Consider the following 21,254-nt stretch of genomic DNA (forward strand, 5'->3'; position numbering starts at 1 on the left):
TTGTAGGGGGGAGGGGCGGAGTGGGTGTGGAAGATGGTCAAATTCAAACATTTAAATATCGAATATCGACATGAAACATGAAAGGTTGTGACCTTCTTTGGGCTTTTAATGTATAATATGACCCACAGACATAAACAGAGACTTTGGAGATTAATTTGTGGCCACAAGTTCTTGGGAAATTGCATGGATAATCATTGAAACCACACCAACTTCAAAGGCATTCTATTGTATAGGCTTCACATTAGTCTGCTGATTAATTGCCTATAATCAGTTTTAAGGTTAACGTGTAAAAGTGTTAAGTTTTAAGGTGTAAAAGAGGAAATCAAAAATAAAAAAGCATTTTTTGACACTTGTCGGAGTATTTACGCCCGGGGAAAATCTTCCACTTAACATAACCTCAATGCATATTATGTAACAAAGAGAAACAGAATATTGTGCGAATTTTTGGCTGAAAAATGAATAAGGAGCATAAAGGAAGCCCCCCGGGGGCACTTTAATGCATTTTTCCCATATTTCTCACTTTTTTTGCACAAAAATAGCTTTGAGGTTATGTTGGCGCGAAAAATCCTCCTCCAAGTGTCAAAAAAAGCTCCTCGCGAAAACGTCAACCAAAATCTGCCTTCGTCTGTTCAGAGCCAATCGGCAGAATATTTTTCTATAAGAAAATCTGGAAAATCTATTGAAAAAACTGCTAGAATTACGGAGTTGTTTTGTTATTTATTTATTTAATTAGTAAAGGGAATGCCATCATCCCTGATGATTTCTCTAGAGTTGTTTTTATTAACAATCCAACGCGTTAAAAGTATCAGCTAACAACTTTTTATGTAAAATTCCACACACACAACTGCTAGAATTTACAATAATAACTATTTATCTGACTAACAGGAAAAAAAGCTTTTAACAAGAGCAAACTGAATGAATTTTTTGATCTATAACGCCCTAAAATTAAACTCCCGACTAAAATTAATAATTATTACTACTCCTAAATTCTCAATTATTAAATAACAATGAATAAATCTAAAAGGTCTAAATTCAAAAGGTCGAATTGAGGCCATTGTCCCCTAAATATTCAAATTACTTTGTTAATTCAAAATTCATCGCTTTGCGAAACTAGAATTTTTATTCTTGAGCAGAAATAAAAGATATTTATTTTTATACAGCACATAAAGCTTGGTCCTTAGAGGCCACACACTGTGTGTTAAGAAGGGAGGGGAGGGGGGTGGAAAAAAGGGGAAAAACCCTCCGATATGTACCACGGAAGGTAACACCGGCAATAAAATTTATTTGAGGGTACACAGAGGGAAGGATGGGGGAAAATGTGGATGGGAGGGCGAGTGAATTAGTCTGGAACAGGTGTCTTGCTCACTAAGTGGTAGATATTTCACCCTCTTTTATTGCTTTTTATTTATTCTCAAACACTCGCCCCACATTTTGCACCACGCGGCGGGTAACAATAATTCAGCCCCTTGTTTTTTTCTCACGCACCTCTTGAGAATGGAAAAAAAATCCTCACGGCGTCTCGCGAATTTTCCAGGGGCCCCCTTTAAATGATTTTTAGATCAATTCGCACTAGTAAATCATGGCTTTCGCCACCTCCTCCCTATTCATGAAGAAAAGCGAAGAAAAAAAGAGAAGAAAAGCGAATTCCAAACATCGCCCGCCGTATAATAAAAAAAATGGTGAGAATTTTCACTTAAGCACCCGCATCTTTTCACCTTCTCTAGCACGAAAAATGATTTATGGATGGAATTTGCTTTTAGTGTGTTTAAGAATAAATTTCACTTTCAACTGACGGTGGTGGTGGTGAATTAAAATTTATAATGCAGCACCTTGTAGACTCTTGAGGATTATTTAATTTAATGTCAAGTTTATTTGGGGTATACCTACCGCGGGGACACACCACGTATCCTCGTCTTTACCTTCTGTGCCAGAGCCCACAGAGAGCTCCCATCCAAAGGGGCTGGTAAGTAATATATAGAATCAATGAGGAAGACATATGAGTTACTGGAGTTGATACAATAACGAATTCTTTGAAGAAATTTATGAAATAATTAAAGAAAAGCGATGAAATAATAATATATTGTAAAAATCGTTAACCGTCAATTGTGTTGAAACTTTTGAATTAGGCGAAAAACGGCGAAGTTTTGTAAACGTCAAATGAAGAAATGTCAAACGTTAGAAAGTAAACTTTAAATTTTTGCTAAAAACACGTCTAACGCTGTGAAAGAAATGTCGCGAGCTATTGAATGAACTTCAAAAGTTTGAAAATAAATAAACGTTAGCAAAATTTATTCAAAACGTTTAAAATTAATAATAATTGGGTTTTATCATTGTTTTATCATAAAGCAAGAAGTGAAGTTGACTTAAAATTTTGTACCAAATAAATTAAAAATTGAATCACGCAGAAGCATTATGAGAAAGAACAAAGATTGATCAAAAATCGGTCCTATATACAAACCAACATTTACTCAATATTGAGTCAATTTTAGTTCAATCAATTTCCGATCAACTATTAACAGAATTTTGTTCTAAAAATTCGTTAATAAATCGATTTGTAAATTTTGCTCAATTAATCACACTTTTTAAGCTGTTTCCCATGCTTTTATTTCTTTTCTCTTTTCTAAAATTTGTTTCTTTAAACAAAAATCTACAGATATTCTCTTTTCGAAAGCAAAAAGAGCGAAAGACTTATAAAGCTAAATTGAACTATTTTTGTATTAGCCGTTCAATTAATGCTCAATTTTTACTCAAACTCTTTTCAATCAGTTTTCACGTGTAGCACTGATTTAATAAAAATCATCAATAATTGAGCAATTAATGTCTCAATCAAATTGAATCAAAATTGAGCAGTTAATGTCTCAATCAAATTGATCAACAACTGACCAATTAATGTCTCAATGAAATTGATCAACTATTGTCTTAATCAAATTGATCAAATATTGAGCAATTAATGTCTGAATCAAATTGATCAAATATTGAGCAATTAATGTCTCAATGAAATTGATCAACTATTGTCTTAATCAAATTGATCAAATATTAAGCAATTAATTTCTGAATCAAATTGATCAAATATTGAGCAATTAATGTCTTATTCAAAATGATCAACTACAGAACAATAAATGTCTCAAACATATTGATCAACAACTGAGCTGCCGAGCAATTAATGTCTTAATCAAATTGCTCAATAATTGAGCAACTAGTATCTAAATCAAATTGACCAATAATTGAGCAATATTTGTCTCAATCAAATTGATCAACAACTGAGATGCTGCACAATTATTATTTGAATCAAATTGATCAATAATGGATCGTCTATGTGAACTTACATTGACTCAATATTGAACTCAATCATTGATCAATTATTGGAGTGGGAGAATTATTTGGATGAATATTATCCTTTTTCCTTCTCATTACATTCACGTTGAAACTTTGGAGCCTCGCGTGGGGCAATTGTGCCAGCAATGCCAGCAACTCAAGTCTCCTGGACAGACGCAGTTTCATGTGACTTCTTTTAAGTTGCACGCAACCAGCGGCAAGAGGGTTCGCTGGCTGCCCCTAAAAAATCAAAATTTTTCCCATCTGGCCAATTGTCCTGCACCACGAATTCCTGCCTGCCTTGTCTTCCCCAGCCTGGTGAGGAGTGTGGGAATAAAATGAAAAATAGCTCAAACCTGCAGCGATATCGCGCGCGGTGTTGAATGAAACTTGTGTACGAAGCAGGTGCAACCTAATTGACATGCTCGACTAATTCTTCATTCTTTTCCACCTCAAATGGGGTACTCTGTTCAAAGGGGTTGGAGGGTTACGTCACAATGACCAGCGTCCACGTAGTGCACGAATATAGCGCCATTGTCCTGTACACTCATCGACCGGAGCTCGTGGACTCTCCAAAAAAAATCTCCACTCAAGTGCCTTTTCCTGTTTTTTTGCTCAAAACTTTGGGTTTTTTCCTCTAAATTTCCACCAAAGAAAAATCAACAAATTCCCAAAGTGCCTCAAGAAGTTAATTTTTGTGAATTTTCCGGTGTTCAAAACGGTGCAAAAATCCCGCGAGTTTGATTAAAACAAAATAAAAAAAGGACGTTGAGTTCATATTGTGATCGGCATTGAAATGGAGTTTGGTTGAGAAAAATCTTCCTGTTGTACCACAAAAAATATTCCCAACAACGAACTTTGTGTGAAAATCTTTGAGAAAAATCCTCAATTTTCTTGGTGAGAAAAGTTGTGCAATATTCGGTGAAAATGGTGTGATTGTGTTTGAAAATTCAAAATGGTGGAAAATTTGCAATGTCCGCTTTGAGTTGAATTTTCTCCCAGGCGACATTTCACGGCAAAGAAAAACCTTTTTTGAAGGCGTGGGGATTGAGGAAAATTCCATTGCTGAAAAAAATCCACAAATGAAAACCCCCCAATGATGGCCAAAGATGAAACAAAGAACGCAGAAAGTGAGAAAATTGATTTTTCTTCTTCAAATAAAAGAAAGAATTTTTTTCAAGAATGAAAATCGAAATAAATTTTCCAGGTCAATCATCAGCAAAGGAGGACAGTTACCAGTTTGATGATGATGAGAATGAATTGACAAACCTCAATTGGTTAACAGAACTCAAAAATGGCTACATGCAACTCGCTGATGGGCCCGTCCTTGACATCCCCATGACGCGCTTCAATAAATTTCTCGATGAGCTCAGATCGTGAGTTTTTCCCTCAATGCCCAAAGGAGATTTCTTTGAATCTCTAAATTCAGGAATTTTCTCTTTTCTTTCCCTTTTGGCAGGGATCGTGATAAGTACAAGGAAAATGAGGAGTACTACAAGATGAATTCGCAGACAAAACCACCCTTCAACTATGCTCACCTCATTGGGATTAGTTTAATGGAGAATGGCCGGATGACGCTGCAGCAGGTTTACGATTGGATACAGTCGAATTTTGCCTACTACCGTCTCTGCAATACCAACTGGCAGGTAAAGGATCATCCCAGTTTTCCTGAGAATTTCCGCAAAAATTAGGAAACTTGAAAACTTAGCATTTAACATGGAAATCGAGAAACTCCAAGGAATATTTTGCTCAATATTGCGTGAAAATCACTAGTCAGACAGACTTAAGATTTCCTAAAAAAGACTTAAATTTTCTTAAGATTCTTTAAGTTTTTTCAAGAGTCTTTAAGTTTTCTTAAAATTGGATCCTATTCAGCGACCAAGAAACCATTGAAATCTTTGAATTTTGCATACTGAAATTTCAAGATTTTAAGCTAATTTCAAGGCTTTCTTGGTCGCTAAATAAGGCCCAATTTTAAGAAAACTGAAAGAGGCTTAAGAACTGAAGAATCTTAAGAAAACTTATGTCTTTTTTCAGGAAATCTTAAGCATGTTTGACTAGTAAATTTCACTCAATACAGTTTTCATAAGATTTCTCAAGGTTCTTTAAAAAAAATTAAGATTTCTTAAGAAAAATTTAGGATTTTTAAATTTTCTTAAGCGAAATTTAAGATTTATTCAGTCAGGCTGATTCGGACTAAATGTAAAAATTTTTGATTGTTCTGATTGCTTTCGGGCATATAAATTCGTAAAAACCTTAAAAAATATGCATTTTGCTCGATTTACCTAAGAAATCTAAAGTTTCGCTTAAGAAAACTTAAAAATCTTAAATTTTTCATAAGAAATCTTTAATTTTTTTTAAGGGTACTTAAGAAAAACTTTAAGAAACTTAAGAAAACTTCAATAATCTGAAGAAAACTTGGAAGAATTTTATTCTGCAATTAACTCCTTTTAGAACCTCTGCGTGGTTTATTTTATTAACTCTTGGAGGACTTTTAGGGCCTGAGGTGCAATAGACAGGGCATTAGAGCTCGCAACCAAAGGTCGCCAGTTCGAAAAATAAGTTGAACTAATAAAAAAAAAACATATTTTAAAAGGTTGATCTATTAGCTTTAAAATGGTGAAGGAATCATCTGAAAATAACCTTAAAAAGATCCTTTTTTTGAGTCAAAATATGATCCAGAAAACACAAAAGGGTTAATCCAAACTTCTGCAAAGTCCTAAAGATCTGACTAGAAAATTGTCTGAAAATTCAATTCTCTGCGAAATTAAAACTTTTTTCTTAAATTTTCGCCACCAAAATGCTTAAACTTTTCTTTTTACTGAATTTATTTGTCTTTTTGAATGAAAAAGTTTTAATTCCATTTTTAAGCATTCAAAAACTCGAATTAATCATGAGATAAAAGTTAAAGTTTTTTGAATGAGTAGACCCACGAAGAACTTAAATTAAATCACGTTTATAATATCTTTCTTAATGTTTTATTTAATAAAACAATTTTATAATTTATTTTTTAAATACATTTTAGAGCTCCATCCGGCATAATCTATCCCTCGGGTACTTCTTCAAGAACACAGCCCGCGGGGGAAATGAGCGCGGCAAGGGTGGCTACTGGGAATTGGCGCTTGATTCGCGGAAAAGTTACAAGAAACGCCACAAGAGGGCCAAGAAAGCGGCTGAGAATGAGAACAGCGCCACCGTGAAGCCACCTGGTCGCTCATTCCTACGTCGCGTGAAGATGAAGACAGCGCCCAAAGGACGCTGTGCGACGAATGAGAAGACAAATGGCATTCCCGGTAGCTCTAGCGCCGCTGTCCCGGAAATTGCTGGCCAGGAGGCGCTTGCCACAACGAATGTTGCCAAAGACACCCCAAGTCTCCTCTTGGTGTCCACAGATGATGTTACGCTCAATTCAAAGGTACGCAGTGCGCCATTATGGTGCAAATGGACGCCATGATGGCGTGGGTGACATAACCTCAATTCTTATTTGAACGAAAAAAACGATTTTTTGACATTTTTAATGTTTCTTTCGTAGATTTTTGCAGAAAACGAAGTGCCTCAGCCCGTGGACGATGTTGAAATTCCCTACTTCATCAACACAAACTCCCCCAATGTCATTGTAGAGCCACTACCCTACAACTTGCCACCCCTTGATGACTACAACTTTGCATCCTCCTTCAATGAGCAACGAATCTTTGAGGATTTACTGGAGTATGAGAATGAATTGCTGTAGAGAGACGTAATTTGTGATCTCCCCCTCCGGAAGCCTCCTTCCGGACACCACGAAGAGCCTTTTCAACGACGTTTCAGAGGAAATTCTCTTAACAGATACGATATTTGCTGTTGCAAGCAACGAAAGTTAGTTCTTGAGAGAAAATTCAGTTTTTATTTCATTCTGGGTGTGATTAAAGGATTTTCACATAAAGTCATGAGTTTGTGATGAGATTTAGAGGCGCCCCTCAATCTCCTTGAGGACACCATCAACTTTGCCACTCTTTGTGGCATTCCGGAAGTTCCGTAGAGCTGAGTACGTTGCAAAATCCACACTCTGCGTGATTTTCTGCTTCCTCATGGCTCCCATGAGACGATCTGCCAGCTTTGCCTGCTCCTTCCTGTCCTCCCCGATGGCCTGAAGCTGATGGGACATATCCACGAGGATGTCATCGCCCTCCTGACCCTTCTCCAGCACTCCCAGCCGGGTGAGGTAGCGAATGAAGTTCCCTTCGCCCCAGAAGACAGCTGTTGGATTGATGATTACTTCGAAATTCGTTGGCATCCCCGCTTTCCAGATCACCTCAACCTTTGTTCCACTTCCCGTGCTGAGTCCAGCAATCTCTTTGGCAAATTCCGCGGCTTCCTCCGGAAGTTGCGACACCGTTGAATGTGTGTAGAAGTTCACTGTGAACGTCAGCGGGGATCTCTTCTGTTTCAGCATCAGCAGCAGGCTGTACGGGATGGCGGCAGGATTGACATTAATCACGAGATCCTTGGGAAAGACACTTTCCTGTGGAACTTGTGCTGGCTTCCTGCACAATGGCAAACCATCCTGTAGTGACACCAACTGCCTCTTAAGTTCCTTCAATTTCTCCAACAGAATTTCCTGCTTCTCCTCCAAATCACCGAGATCTCCTTCTTTTCCTACTGCAAGACTCGTCTCGAGATTTGTGAGGAATTTATCAGCTTTCTCCTCACGGGGATTAATTTCCTTGATGACGTACATGTTTTTAGGCTTTTCAACATCAAAATCACTCACAATCGGCTTCAAACTGTACATTTTTCAGCTGAGAAAATCAATTTTTCACAGGAGAAAAACTTCCCCGAAAACACGACGATTTGGCAAGAAGAGTGAGGTTAGAACACCAACCCAGTGGGAAATTATGGCGGATAATTCAATTTAGTACCGAAGTGATACAGAACGCTTATTTTTCGGTACGAAATATATATTTTTTATTTTAATTGAAAAGGTTTTTAGAAATAATTTTTATAATAATAAAATCTTTTTTTATCCGTTTTATCTTTTGAATGAAAAAAAAACTTATCTATAAAATAAATACATGATAATTTTAACCCTCCGTATACTGTGAGGGATAGGTAACCGACCCCGCCGACCCCAGAGTTATATTTTGATTAGTTGCGGCTTAGTTATTTGAGGTATAGAACAAGCTTCCGGGAATAAGTTCCTTGATAATCTGAAAAGATTGTGTAAAAATTTCAGGTCAATCCGACGAAAAACAATATTATTAACAAATATATAAGAAGAGGGAATTCAAAAATTGGTGTAACGGTTCTTCCATTGTCACTCTTTGTCTCTTTCTTGACTATTCTAACCTCAAAAAAATTATTGAAAAAATCAAGTGGAGCAGGAAGTGCGCGAATCGATCGGGCGTGCCATTAACGCGACCATGAGAACCATCATACAACAGGTTCGCGCGGAACTAGAACCGGAATCTAGCGCTATCGAAGGTAATGAGTTGTTTGGTAACTCTCTAAGGCGAAGTAATGGACAATTACGTAACTCCACGGTAGATCCGCGCAACAGTATGGATGAAGAATCCCGCAAGTGGGACACACTGAATTTCCCGCAATGCTTCGGTGCTGCCAACGGAAAACATTCATTTACGCTGGGTGTAGAATTCCCAGATTTCATTCTGATGCTGATGTATAGAGAAAGTCAATCATAACGCGTCCAGTTATTAGAGTTGGTATACCACAACGCGGATGGGTCAGTCTATGCGTTGTAATTTAATTTGTAAGTAGGATTAGTAGGCAAAGTTGATTTTTTTTATGAAATTCATCAATATGAAAGATAAAAATGCTCATATCTGAAGTTCTATAAGACCTATAGAAAATTCTTGACTAGTTTTGGAAAGGTATTAAAATAGGCTATAAATTGACATAAATTTCAATAATTTTCAAAGTCACATCTAGAACAAAAATGGCGGTTTTTTGTTTCACCAAAACAGTTTTTTGCACTTTTTGTCCTCAAGAAATGGTTCTAGAGGTTTCTGATGTTCTAGAAAGTTGTAGAGAATTGCAAAACCTTTAATTTAATACCAAGATGAGCAAAATCGGGCAAGCGGTTCAGGAGATATGGCTCTTACAACTTTTCAAATTCAAGAATTTTTCAAATGGCTATATCTTCTAAACGGCGACATAGATTTTCTTCATTTTCGGACTGGTGAAAGATATTGACTTAGGCTACAACATATCAAAATTTAAAAGAAATCGATGATGGGGATTCGGAGATATTGCCCTTTAAAGTTAGGCAATTTTTGTTTTTGATTTTAGCGCCTCTTGCGGATATTTTTGGAACTAGGAATGTTTTAGACAGTTGTAGAGCTTCTTGAAACCTTTCATTTGATACCAAGACGGTCAAAATCGGTCAAGCCGTTCTCGAGTTATATCGAAAAAACACTTTTTGCTTTAGACCGCCATATTTGCTTAACCGCTTGACCGATTTTCAAGTATGAGTTATCGATGAAAACATCTCACTGAGCACTACAACATACTAAAGTTTCAGACCTCTAGCTATAAGGAAACTGGTTGACAGTATTTCAAAATGGCGGATGGCGGCCATCTTGGATTTTGAAAATGCAAAAAAAATTAAATTTTACACCCACATTTCTATAGAAAACTTCAAACCTGAAGGCTCTATCTCTCACCGTTCTCGAGATATAAGGCAAAGTTTAGAGTCCCGGACGGCAGGACGGCAGGACGGCAGGCCGGCCGGATCAAAAATTTTCCACCACCATTTTCATAATATACCAACTAATAATGTGGGATGTCTAAAACGTGCTCATACCAAGTTTGAGCCCGATCTGAAGTGGTCGGTTTTTCCGACGATTACAATACTTGGTATGCCACGATTGTGGTATACCAACTAATACCAATATTGAACAAGCTCCCAAGTTCTCAAGCTTCACCGGATTCAAAATCAATTTTAGTTACTTCTTGATAGGGGGCTAACCAATTCAAAATATTCCGAAAAAAAAGAGCTTAAAACCACGCCAGGATTTGCAACCAGCATTATTCAATGTTTAGTGGTCCAGTCGGTCCATTACATTGTATGTACAATTATTGGTTTGTCCAATATTTATCCGGATTTCTAACCTAACATTTTTACCATTACATTCAATGGGGATGAATGACACGGAAAATCAAAATTGTACTGAATTTATGTTAATACCTTAGGTTAGAAATCCGTGTAAATATTGGACAGACCAATACATAAAGAAAACTACAGATTTAAGCACTCCCCGAATGAACTCTCACTCAATTAAGAACGATTTAAGAGGAGTGTCAGGAAGACCTACGGCGAAGACTATTATTAACCGTCGTGATTACTATAATGATTATGGCATCGACGTCGCCATCACATACAAGTAGTATATATCTAGCAAGTGCCTGTTTTTGAGGCAGGTCAGTGTTGTGCTGTTGTTGGGGAAGGTCAGTGATGAGTGACGTCAGAGTGGAGTGGGGATTGGAGAAGGTCGGGGTTTTGATGGGGAAATTGAGCGAGGTCAATGCCGTGACGTTGTTTTTGAGGTAGGTCAGTGATTTGTGGTGACGTCATGTGGTGGACGCCATCATGAAATTTTTTTGTCGGCCATTTTGAATTACGTCATGCTTCTAATTGGGGAAAGTGACGTGGGCAAATTGAATCTAATTCTTTGTGCTATCTCATTGAAGGTAATTCAGTGGTATCTTGGTGGCTTCTCATTGGGCAGCAGATTCTGGGCATAATTAACTCTAATCCATTTGTGCAATATCATTCAAAGGTAACAACAATAATTTTTCGTTAAAGATCTTCTTGGTAATAATTTCGTTAATCTTAAAAAAGTCATTTTATTTATTAAAGAAAATAATATTCAAATTTAAATCGTCTTTCCATGTATCTTTTTTTTTTTAATTTATTGAAACATTTGGGCCTAATTCAGCGACCAAGAAACCCTTGAAATCTTTGAATTTTGTACTGAAATTTCAAGATTTCAAGCGAATTTCAAGAGTTTCTTGGTCGCTGAATATGGCCCATTAATAGTATTAGTTTTAGTTTTAGATAGATTTAGTTTAATTTTTTATTCAGTATGTGCGTGTAGGTTTTTTTTTCTCTAATTTTTAGTCACACCATGTACCTGAAATATGGCGTAAGCCGATTCAATAAAATAATAATGATTTACGGTTATTGAAATTTTCATTTCACAAATGTGGCAATTCTGAATTTTTCGTTAGGAGGAGGATGCTGGTAGTCGATACCACCCCGTCTCCTGGAAGGTCGTGGAGGAGACCCCAAATCCCTTAGGAATGAAAATAGTCATAATGGGGATTGACTTCTCCACGCCTACAGTGAACGGGGTGGTACCCCTTCTTGGACTATAGGCAAATGAAGTAAGTCCATTAATTTTACTAATTAATTTATACGACTAAAAATTTATTAACTCCATTTTTTAAATTTTTTTCAGATTCTAAGAGAGTCCCGTCAGGAGGCCGACGATCGGATGTATATGGTGGCCTCATACATTTTTATGGGGGCACCATCCCCACAATATGAGGTCACCAAGCTAACAAGGGTGTCCTCGATGACAGCGGTGGAGCTGGCACGTCAACTCCACAAAGGATATGGGGGCTCTATTTACCCGGAAGACACCCTCTATGTTCAGGCATTTTTAATACCTGACATAGAGGGTGCAGGAATTCCAATGGAGCAGATCAACCAGGGTGGTTTAGGGGATCCACGTTTAAAACTAAATTTGTTCGTGGAACCCCTTTCATTACAACCGCAAATACATTATTTGGCACGTAGTACATTGACAGAAATCCTCTTTAGTGATTCTGTCGATGTGACCAATGCCAACATTAATGGGTATACTACCCATAAAAGTAGAATTAATTTTATAATTTTAAATTTTTTAAGGGTTTGGGGGGGTACATACCATATAATTATTATAAGATAAAATAAATAAATATAAGTTTTTTAGATGAAATTCATCTTTTCTCTTGGATGGGTAGGGAGAGGGAGACATCGTTGTTTTCATACATTATCAATAAAAATCTTTTGCATTGTGAGGTATTTTTTTGATGTGATCAAGATTTTTTTCGTTACTAAAAATTACAAAAATTTAAATATTCAGACGTTTAAAACAATTAAAAGACGCGAAATCAATATGATGATGATCAAAACGATCAAATCAAATATTCAAAATTAAAAAAAAAAACCGTTAATAAGCAAGCCCAATATGGCGGAATACAATTTCATAATTCAGACATTCAAAATGATGGACAAAAACAAAGAGGGAGGGCAAAAACAAAGATAGCGTGTAGTGCCCCCTTTCGATGGCCTGGTGGGGCCATCCCCACATGTAACTCTGCCCCACCAGAGCCATCCAAATTAGTGTATAAAAAGCGAAGTGAAACGAATAAAGTGAGTTCGTCTGGTTCTTGTTATGTTCTTATTCTATCGGTCTTTTACTATCCCTGACCGGGATCTACGACATTGGTATTTTCGCCCGGGAGGACAACGAGGAAAACCCTCGTTGATCCTCCAAGCTATTTAAGAAAAACAAAGATGACGGACTAAACAAAGATGGCGGCAAAAACAAAGATGGCGGATAAAATTATATTTTCATCTCACGGCACTGACCTTCCACAAACAACACTGTGACGTCACGGGCTCTGCTCCTACATAACTACTCATACAATAAGACAATAAATCACAATTTCATTTACTTCTTTTTATCAACATTGGACTTTATTCAGCGACCAAGAAACCCTTGAAATTAGCTATTGCTTGTATAGATCGATGCAGACCCCTTGAGGTTTTGTAAAAAGGTAAGTCAGCTGGGAAAATTGGCGCAATTTTTATCGATTTTTTTTCCCGCCATGCCAGTAGTCTTAGTAACTGGCAGTCTTACATTAGATTTTCATAAAGATCTATGCAACTCTTAAAAAATTTTATTGACAGAAAGAAAAACAAAGATTTATGGAAGATCAACACATAGAATATATATCAAATATAAAATATAATACATGAGGTTACAGAATTTTGGCCCAGATTCAGTATAGCTTTACTTTAAATGCGGCTTGCAATCTCTTCGGCAACAACTTGAATTTTATTCCTGGATGGACTTCCAGGACTCGTTGATTGTGTGCCGTCGTCATTTCCGGATGTTCCTGGGGTGCTGTCGTGTGGTGTTTCAGGGGAACGGGTCTCACTTGGACATCTGGGGGAGCATCTGATGGTGAGATGACGTGCTCGGATGTGTTCCATGTGGAGGCGCATGGAGATGTGTCCGAGGAAGAAGTAGGCAAGTGTCAGGGCACTTACAACGGTCAAAAAGACATAGCCATTGTACATCATGACGGCCAGCATGAGAAAGTACCCCAGTGTGGTGTGGAAGAGGAAGACAAGAGCTTCCTTGCACAGCTGAATCACCTTCCTGGCGTGTGGGCTACCAAAGACAACAGCATGCTCCGTCAGGAGGGTGTCTGATTCTCCAGACGGTGGGGCGCATTGTGTTCGTGGTGACACAGTATGCGAGCGACGGAGCCCCTGGAGACGAATGAAGATATGATGGACCTTGAGGATTTCGTAGAAAACGGCCAGACAGATGAGGAGGATGCATACGCCGATGAATCCACCGAGAGACACCACATTCCATCCTGGAAAGATGAACTGCCCCAGTGAGGCGTCCCACCAGAATGCCATGCTCTGCATGTTCAATTGTGGTTGCCTTATCTAAAAAAGGCCAAAAGACGACACACAATGATAAGAGGCACGTCTTGTTGACATAGAATCTGTGTGTGAAGAGTGACTCCGGAAAGAGATAAATAAGTCATTTAAACATTTTATTGTGGGGCTTTTGGAGCAATCCAAAATGCCAACAGCACGAATGGACCTTGGGGGCACGGTGGTTGCACAATATCACCTACGGAATTAGATGGTGAAGGAGGGAGGCCAGGCTAAGAAGCTGTGAGAAGGAAAATAGAAAGTGAAAGACATGGGTGAAGGTGAACAAACCTCGGCGGAAATCACAATGAACCAAAAATTATCCTTCTTCCTCGAGACGGTAGAATAGTTCACTGGGACAGTTTTGACTAGATTTTATAGCTTTTGGGGAGAATTAAGCAACTTTTCTGGGTATTTTCACACACATTTTGAGAAGAGGAAAAGTTGCCACAAAACAAATGCGATCAAAATCTCTAAATTCAGAACTGACATGCCAGCTAGATAGAGAAACTGTCAGACATTAGAGAGATGCCATGATATTCCGCTAAAGGAAAATGCTGAATTTGGGCTTTGAATTCAAATTTATTGATCAGTAGTAACGTCTTTTTAAAATGGACAGTCTACTAAATTTACTAATTACTGAAGTACTAATTTATTAGGTGATCGTATGGCATGACGGGTTTATTTAAGGTTATGAAGATCAAAAGGACGCCAAAACCATTTTATTGAAAAAATCGTTAAAACCGTTAAAACAGAATAAATTCAATTCAATATCTGTTTAGACTCTATAAAGAAGCAGATGAGCTTTTGAAGAAAGAACCACAATTTTTTTTTTTTTAAATTATAATTCATATTTATTTATTTCCCCATAACTATGTACATGAACCATTACAGGGCCATCACAACGAATTATCTTTTACATGAAAAGTGCATTGAATTTGTAATAAGAAAAACTTCCCAGATTAATCATATCGGCCATTTAAAATTCTAATAAAAATTAAAGCAGAAAATAGAATTTTTAAAACTACTTTGAATTTAAAATTTAATCCATTTTGTGGTATAAATTGAATGAACTTTCTCTTACCTTTTGTAAAATTTTCTCAACTGTTAGGTGAGAAGGTGGATTTCTGTTCTTGGAAACTTTGTGTTTATTAGGTAATTTAATTGAAAAAAAATTAAAGTGAAAAATGGGAAAAATTGTTGAGAAAAGTGTTCTATTTGAAGAAGGTAACAATTTAAAAATTATATGTAGGTAATAAAAGTTTTACTTTTTAATTATTTATTTTTATTGAATATTTTTAGTTCTTGTGGAACTTAAAGAATTCGCCGCGTTGCAAAAATGTGATACGGAGTATTTAGAGAGGGTAAGTGTTCAGTGAAAAAAGGAGTTTATTCAATTTATGGCTTTTATAGCAACATTTTAAAATTATATTAATTTTTAATTTTTTTCTGTTTTTTTTTATAAATAATATTGGGTGGATTCTGCCTAAAATATTTTCTTGTCTTACAATTCGTCAGTTAAAAGATTTTTAGTACATATTCTATGATAAATCTTATAAGACTTTTTTGACAGTTTCTTCTTCAATCGTGTTATTAAAAGGAAAATTTCTAATACAGAGAAAAGGAATTTTCAATTTTTTTTCCTTGAAGTTTTGACATATTTTTTGCTGAAAACAGCTTTTCGCATTTTCTGGCTCTCCTGTTGATTTTAGAGTAAATCTGAATGGATTTTTGGGTCATCCCGTACCCCTAGGTTCATCAATGAGCCCAATCGATATGTGCCAAAGGGAAGTTTCTAATACAAAAAATAATTTTTTTTATAGAAGAAAAGATTTTAGACAGAATCAACCTCAAATATGTTTAATTTTTTTTTTGAAAACTTTCAATTGAAATCAATTTTATAAAAGTTGGTAAACCCGTTTATTATTATTAATTTTATTACGGGTTCCATCCATTTAGATGATTTCCCCGAAAGTTGGTAAAGAATTTTCCGATTTCTAGAGAAAATAATAAGAATTCTAGGTTAAGGCAGCCATATTGGATTTTATCGTTATGCTTTTTAGTTTTTTTTCTTAAATAATTAGATTTATGCAAAGTACTGTACAAACCATTTAAAGTTCTTCAAAATTTTTACTTCAGATGTTGAGATATCATAATGAGAATATTTTTGGTGGTATACTGTATTTGGACTTGTTCAAGGCGCTAGCTCCACCGTCAAGGCAAACTGATGAATACTACCAGCTTGTAGTCTATCTGGACCTAATTGTTCATATGGTAATAAGAGAAGTTTCTTTGAAGTCCTCAGGAGCTAACTGACCAATCTCCTTCTAGGGCAATATAGCTCTTGTATTTTTAGACGATTTGCTGGATGGAGACGATATACGATTTAAGAAAACATGCTGGTATAAGATTGTTGGCTATGGAGCTGCAGCCAATGATGCCGTGATCATTATTGTTTCACTTTTCATTGTCCTTAAGAATCATTTCTCCCATCTTGATTGCTACAGCAAACTGTCTGAGGTTCTAGCTGAATCATACTTCCACATTTCACTTGGTCAGCAACTCGACACGAAGTTTGCCTCTGCGAGCTTTGATGACTTCACTGAGGAAAACTATGATATTCTCCTGATGAGTAAGTCTTCATGTACATTCGCAATCATCATTAGGGGTATCCTGTGTCTTGCTGGTGTGGAGGATTTGACCGTCATCAAGAAAGCTACGGACTTCTTTAATGACTTAGGACGTTTGGCTCAGTCACAGAATGACTTTTGGGATTGTTTCGACTACATGGGATCAGAAGTTAAGACCGGAACTGATATTTCGACCAGGAAGTGCTCATGGCTGTCCGTTCAGTGCATCAAACTTGCAACGCCACAACAGAGGGCCATCTTCAATGAGAACTACGGGAAGAAAGACCCAGAATGTGTGGCTAGAATTAGGGCGCTCTACAATGAGATGAACCTACAACAGGTCTACAATAAATTCCTCAAGGACAGCTATGAGAATTTATGTGAACAAAACCCATTTGGAAGTGACAAATGTGCAAAGGAATCACAAAAGAAGGTGTTGGAGTCATTTTTTGGGAAGGATTTTGCACATGGGAAATTTTTACGATAGATAATCTTAAGATCTAGGTATCCTTCTAGGTCTTCTAGATATCCTTTATGAATAAAAGAACGAACGGAATCTACAAATTTAACCAAATATGTTTCATGTGTTGGATGACCCAATAAGTAACATAAAGCAGCACGAACATGACCTATTTAATAAGAAAAATGTTAAATAGTCTCTAAGAGTTCTAGACTAAATTCATCTTTATGTATGCTATTTATAGAACATTAAAGCATAATGCTAAACATTAGATGTCAATCATGGGTAGCACACTTTTATTTCTTTACTGACAAGCAAGGTTCACAGAATGCAGTCAATAATGCAATAATTTCTGTGACGTTGTATATCGGAAAATTGGGAAAATATATGATTTTGATACTTTTATGTGTGTTGTTATTTTTTGAATTTTGATCTGTCTCTAAAGACGACAGAGTTTGTTTCCTCGAATCAAAATTCTGCCAGGCTTAACCTTTTAAGGATCAAAAGGAATCCAGCCGGTGGAATAATACGAAAACAACAAAAATAATTTTTAGGAGTTTCTTTTGGCCTAAATTAAACATTTTTGGCCAAATCTCCGATTTTCTTTTTTTGGTTTTTCAACCTTCTGATCCTATAAGTCCTTAGCGATATCATTTTGTGTTCTCAAAATATCCATGGACCATAAAGACTTTGTCCTGTATTGATTAGTTAAATATTAAAAATAAACTATCCAAAATTAGGTATTTTCAAAATCGAGCTATGGGATGGAAACTGTTAAGAGGTTAACCGATTTTAACGTCTCAAAATATTTATTTTTCTCCTATAGATTTTGTCTCATCCTTTTAATTTACGTTAAGTTCCATGAGAAAAAGGTAGAATTCCGTGACTTTCCCGTTCAGAAAATATTTAAAATTTTAACGGTTTAACCCTGTGCCACGACGCAAAAGTAGTTTATTCCGGCCCGGGGGCTTCTTTTATTGGTCTTTTAATATAAATTCAATTGATTTTTTGGAAGTTCTCTCAGTGTTCAGTGCAACATCGTTAAGAATATTTGCTGTTCTAAAGCATAAGAAGAGCTGTGAGTTCTTTACCAAAATGGATAAGCAAACAGTTTACGAGAAAGGTGTAGATCAATTTACCAATCCTAGTAATTTTAAAAGCAATAAATGTTTATTCTATATATTTAACTATTATTTTTTCTTGGCTAGTTTTATCTGAACTTAAAGAAAAAGCTTTAGCAGAGAAGTGCGATGGTGAATACTTGGAGAAAGTAAGTCGGAGAATCACAGGATAGTGTTAGTTGTAGATTATCATGACTACCCTTCTTAGTCTTCTCGCTTCTTGCCTGTTCTTTTAGATTATAAATCATCACAAGTTCAACCATCAAATGTACAATGGCGTCCCTTTCTTGGAGTCAATTACAAAAACCTACAAACTTCTAGCTCCAAAATCTAGGCAGACTGATAAATACTTGCAGTTGATCCCCTACTTAGCAGCAGTATTAGACATGGTTAGAAGCTTTAGGAATTTTCCAGATTTAAATAAAACTGACTAAACTGAAAACTTCTGTCTCGTACTCCAGCTTATTTCAGTTCTAGTTGTAGTTGATGACATTCTCGATAGAAGTGAGATGAGATCAGGAAAACCGTGCTGGTATAGAATTGTCGGAGTCGGTGCTGCAGCCAATGATTCCCATATCCTGATCGCATCGGCTTTCTTCATTCTAAGAAAGCACTTCTTCCACCTTGATTGCTACACCTACTTGACAGAGCTTGTGGCGGAATCGCTCTTTGTCGTTGGCCTAGGGCAGCATTTTGACAATGAAATGTCTCAGGTAAACTATGAAGACTTCACCGAGGAGAACTACAGCAAAATGGTTCGGAATAAATCCAGCTACAGCTTCTACTTCTCCCTTGGCGGTGTAATGTACCTTGCAGGCTACACGGAGCAGGAATCACATGAGAAGGCTAAAGAATTCTCCTTCCAACTGGGCTATCTGGCTCAAGTTCAGAATGACTTCTGGGATTGCTACAAACATCTGGATTCGATCGTTAAGAGTGGAACGGATATTGAGGAAGGTAAGTGCACCTGGTTGGCTGTTCAATTCCTCAAAATGGCCTCTCCGGAACAGAAGGAAGTCTTTATTGGGAACTACGGCAAAAGGGATCAGGAGTGTGTTTCAAGGATTAAGAAGCTATACAATGATCAGAAATTACCGGAGATTTATGCAAAGTTTTTGCATGAGGAGTGTGCAAAGTTAAGAAACAGAGCTCTGGAAGATGCAGGAGACATTCCTTCGGAGCTCTACGTCAAAATAATCGATGGATTGTTTGAAAAGGATCTTCAGAACTTCACTGATGGCAACAATATGACAGATTTTTAGTTTTAATAAATTGTGGAAGTAAATTAATTAATATTTTATCTGTATGACGTTGTAGGAGTTTTTGGAATTTTAGTAAAACAATTGTTATTTTATTCATCCACATAAGGTGAAATTCACTAGTCAGACAGTCTTAAGTTTTCTTAAGGTCCCTTAAGTTTTCTTAAGGTACTTTTAATTTCCTTAAGAACTTCTCAATTTTTCTTAAGCAAAATTAAAGATTTCTTAAGATTTTTAAAATTTTCTTATTGATCTCTAAAGTTTTCTTAAACGAAAGTTAAGATTTCTTAAGTCAAGCTTAATCAGGCTAAATGAATATTTTTTAAGATTTTTTCTGATCGACATTGGGCTTCTAAATCTTTAAAAACCTTTCGAAAAATATGCATTTAGCCTGATTTAAGGATTTTCAAGTTCCTCTTAAGTAAATTGAAGAAAAATTACGTTTTTTTTAAGAAAACCTAATAAATCTTATGAAAATTTAAATAAATCTTTAAAAACTATTTTTAAAAACCTCAAGAACTCTTAAATTTCACTTAAAAAACTAAAGAAATTACAACTTAAGAAAATTTAATTATTCTTATGTCTCTTTTAAGAAAAATTAAAACATCTTAAGAAATATTTCAGTTTGCTTAAGATTTCTTAAGTTTCGTTAAAATTGTCTCAAGTATTCTTAAGATATCATAAGTTTTCTTTAAAAAAAAAACTGATGATTTCTAAATATTTTTTAAACAATTCTTAAGGTTTCTTAAGTCAGGCTAAATTAATCTTTTCGAAGATTTTTCCTGATTGTGTTCAAGAATTGAAAAATGTACATTTAGTCCGATTTTACCTGACTGAAAAAAATCTTAAGGTGGCTTAAGAAAACTTGAGTATTTTTTTAAAGAAATCTTAAGACTGTCTGAATAGTGAATTTCACCCATTATGTTTAAAATAACTTCATTTTGGAAGTATTTTTGTTTATAAATGCCTTTTCATAATAAAATTTAAAGGAATCTTTTCTTACAATAATGAAAAATATAAATAAAAAGAGTTTAAAAATATTTACAAAAAAACTTTAAAAAATACCTTTAAACGTCTTTCTTATGTATTTTTCAATTTTACTTTCCAAACATTTCAAATTGAAATAAAATTTATAAATAAATCATGATGATATTTTATCTATTAAATCGGCATAAACACCAAAACAAACATCATTTGAGTTGCAAACAAATGAAAGTTTGACTTTTAAGATTTTGTTCTTCTCTGTTTGGCTTAATGTGAGATTTTTAGGAGATTCCCAAATGAGATTAAATTCACAGCGATATTGTATTAAAATAAGGAGAAGAAATAAAATGTTAGTTTTTTTTCTTCGTTGGCCACAACGCGGACAGCGCTCTTTAATTATGAATGAGATAACTTCCGTGAAGGTGAAACATTAAATGCCCACGATTGAGCAAAGTAATGCTGACGAATTGAATTGAACCTCAAAGAAATGGCGGTTTTTTGTATCTTTTTTTCTTCTTCTCTGCAAAAGCCCATAAAATGTGCAATTGGAGTTTTTTTGCGCTAAACTACGATCCCCGGGAAATTAGCCCAAAAATGAAGCCATATAAAATGCCACAGGAAGTTCTTTAAATAAAAAAGGCAAATGATGGCAAAAAAGCAGCCGCCAGTTGGGTAAGAAGAGAGTCGAAAGAATAACGACATGTTTTATAGTCAGAGAAGAATTGTATTTTACTTCCCAATTAATTTCCAATTCCATTCCCTCCG

At 35.9% G+C, this 21,254-nt stretch overlaps 5 protein-coding genes across 5 annotated transcripts; 3 read left to right on the plus strand and 2 right to left on the minus strand.

Moving 5' to 3' along the window:
- Window positions 1-3,530: 3,530 nt before the first annotated feature.
- On the plus strand, window positions 3,531-7,237 carry LOC129794958 (forkhead box protein I2). The gene is made up of 5 exons (XM_055835898.1): window positions 3,531-4,445; window positions 4,523-4,691; window positions 4,775-4,961; window positions 6,341-6,730; window positions 6,848-7,237. The coding sequence occupies exons 1-5, from the start codon at window positions 4,412-4,414 to the stop codon at window positions 7,043-7,045; spliced, it is 978 nt and encodes a 325-aa protein (XP_055691873.1). The 5' UTR covers window positions 3,531-4,411; the 3' UTR covers window positions 7,046-7,237.
- Window positions 7,176-8,172, minus strand: LOC129794959 (probable aminoacyl tRNA synthase complex-interacting multifunctional protein 2). The gene has a single exon (XM_055835899.1). The coding sequence runs from the start codon at window positions 8,084-8,086 to the stop codon at window positions 7,259-7,261; it is 828 nt and encodes a 275-aa protein (XP_055691874.1). The 5' UTR covers window positions 8,087-8,172; the 3' UTR covers window positions 7,176-7,258.
- A 5,113-nt stretch (window positions 8,173-13,285) lies between these two features.
- On the minus strand, window positions 13,286-14,748 carry LOC129794962 (probable low affinity copper uptake protein 2). Its single transcript, XM_055835901.1, has 2 exons — window positions 14,327-14,748; window positions 13,286-14,044 (listed from the first exon to the last, which is right to left on the minus strand). The coding sequence occupies exon 2, from the start codon at window positions 14,021-14,023 to the stop codon at window positions 13,379-13,381; it is 645 nt and encodes a 214-aa protein (XP_055691876.1). The 5' UTR covers window positions 14,024-14,044; window positions 14,327-14,748; the 3' UTR covers window positions 13,286-13,378.
- Window positions 14,749-15,105: 357 nt separating this feature from the next.
- On the plus strand, window positions 15,106-17,530 carry LOC129794960 (farnesyl pyrophosphate synthase-like). The gene is made up of 4 exons (XM_055835900.1): window positions 15,106-15,262; window positions 15,338-15,399; window positions 16,175-16,309; window positions 16,367-17,530. Exons 1-4 carry the CDS (start codon window positions 15,223-15,225, stop codon window positions 17,150-17,152), a joined length of 1,023 nt encoding a protein of 340 aa, XP_055691875.1. The 5' UTR covers window positions 15,106-15,222; the 3' UTR covers window positions 17,153-17,530.
- Window positions 17,531-18,220: 690 nt separating this feature from the next.
- Window positions 18,221-19,508, plus strand: LOC129795247 (farnesyl pyrophosphate synthase-like). Its single transcript, XM_055836332.1, has 4 exons — window positions 18,221-18,272; window positions 18,334-18,395; window positions 18,483-18,635; window positions 18,708-19,508. Exons 1-4 carry the CDS (start codon window positions 18,221-18,223, stop codon window positions 19,506-19,508), a joined length of 1,068 nt encoding a protein of 355 aa, XP_055692307.1.
- The last annotated feature ends 1,746 nt before the right edge of the window (window positions 19,509-21,254 follow it).

This window comes from Lutzomyia longipalpis, chromosome 4 (assembly GCF_024334085.1).
Source record: "Lutzomyia longipalpis isolate SR_M1_2022 chromosome 4, ASM2433408v1".
NCBI lineage: Eukaryota > Metazoa > Arthropoda > Insecta > Diptera > Psychodidae > Lutzomyia > Lutzomyia longipalpis.

Excerpts from the sequence above, each read along its gene's own strand:
- LOC129794958 (XM_055835898.1), top strand. The coding sequence starts at position 4,412 with ATGATGGCCAAAGATGAAACAAAGAACGCAGAAA. Across the intron at positions 4,446-4,522 it reads TGAAACAAAGAACGCAGAAA|GTCAATCATCAGCAAAGGAG; the intron begins GTGAGAAAATTG and ends TAAATTTTCCAG. Across the intron at positions 6,731-6,847 it reads ATGTTACGCTCAATTCAAAG|ATTTTTGCAGAAAACGAAGT; the intron begins GTACGCAGTGCG and ends TTTCTTTCGTAG.
- LOC129795247 (XM_055836332.1), top strand. The coding sequence starts at position 18,221 with ATGGATAAGCAAACAGTTTACGAGAAAGGTGTAGATCAATTTACCAAT. Across the intron at positions 18,396-18,482 it reads ATGGTGAATACTTGGAGAAA|ATTATAAATCATCACAAGTT; the intron begins GTAAGTCGGAGA and ends CTGTTCTTTTAG. Across the intron at positions 18,636-18,707 it reads TAGCAGCAGTATTAGACATG|CTTATTTCAGTTCTAGTTGT; the intron begins GTTAGAAGCTTT and ends CTCGTACTCCAG.
- LOC129794960 (XM_055835900.1), top strand. The coding sequence starts at position 15,223 with ATGGGAAAAATTGTTGAGAAAAGTGTTCTATTTGAAGAAG. Across the intron at positions 15,263-15,337 it reads AAGTGTTCTATTTGAAGAAG|TTCTTGTGGAACTTAAAGAA; the intron begins GTAACAATTTAA and ends GAATATTTTTAG. Across the intron at positions 16,310-16,366 it reads TGGACCTAATTGTTCATATG|GGCAATATAGCTCTTGTATT; the intron begins GTAATAAGAGAA and ends ATCTCCTTCTAG.
- LOC129794959 (XM_055835899.1), bottom strand. The coding sequence starts at position 8,086 with ATGTACAGTTTGAAGCCGATTGTGAGTGATTTTGATGTTGAAAAGCCT.
- LOC129794962 (XM_055835901.1), bottom strand. The coding sequence starts at position 14,023 with ATGCAGAGCATGGCATTCTGGTGGGACGCCTCACTGGGGCAGTTCATC.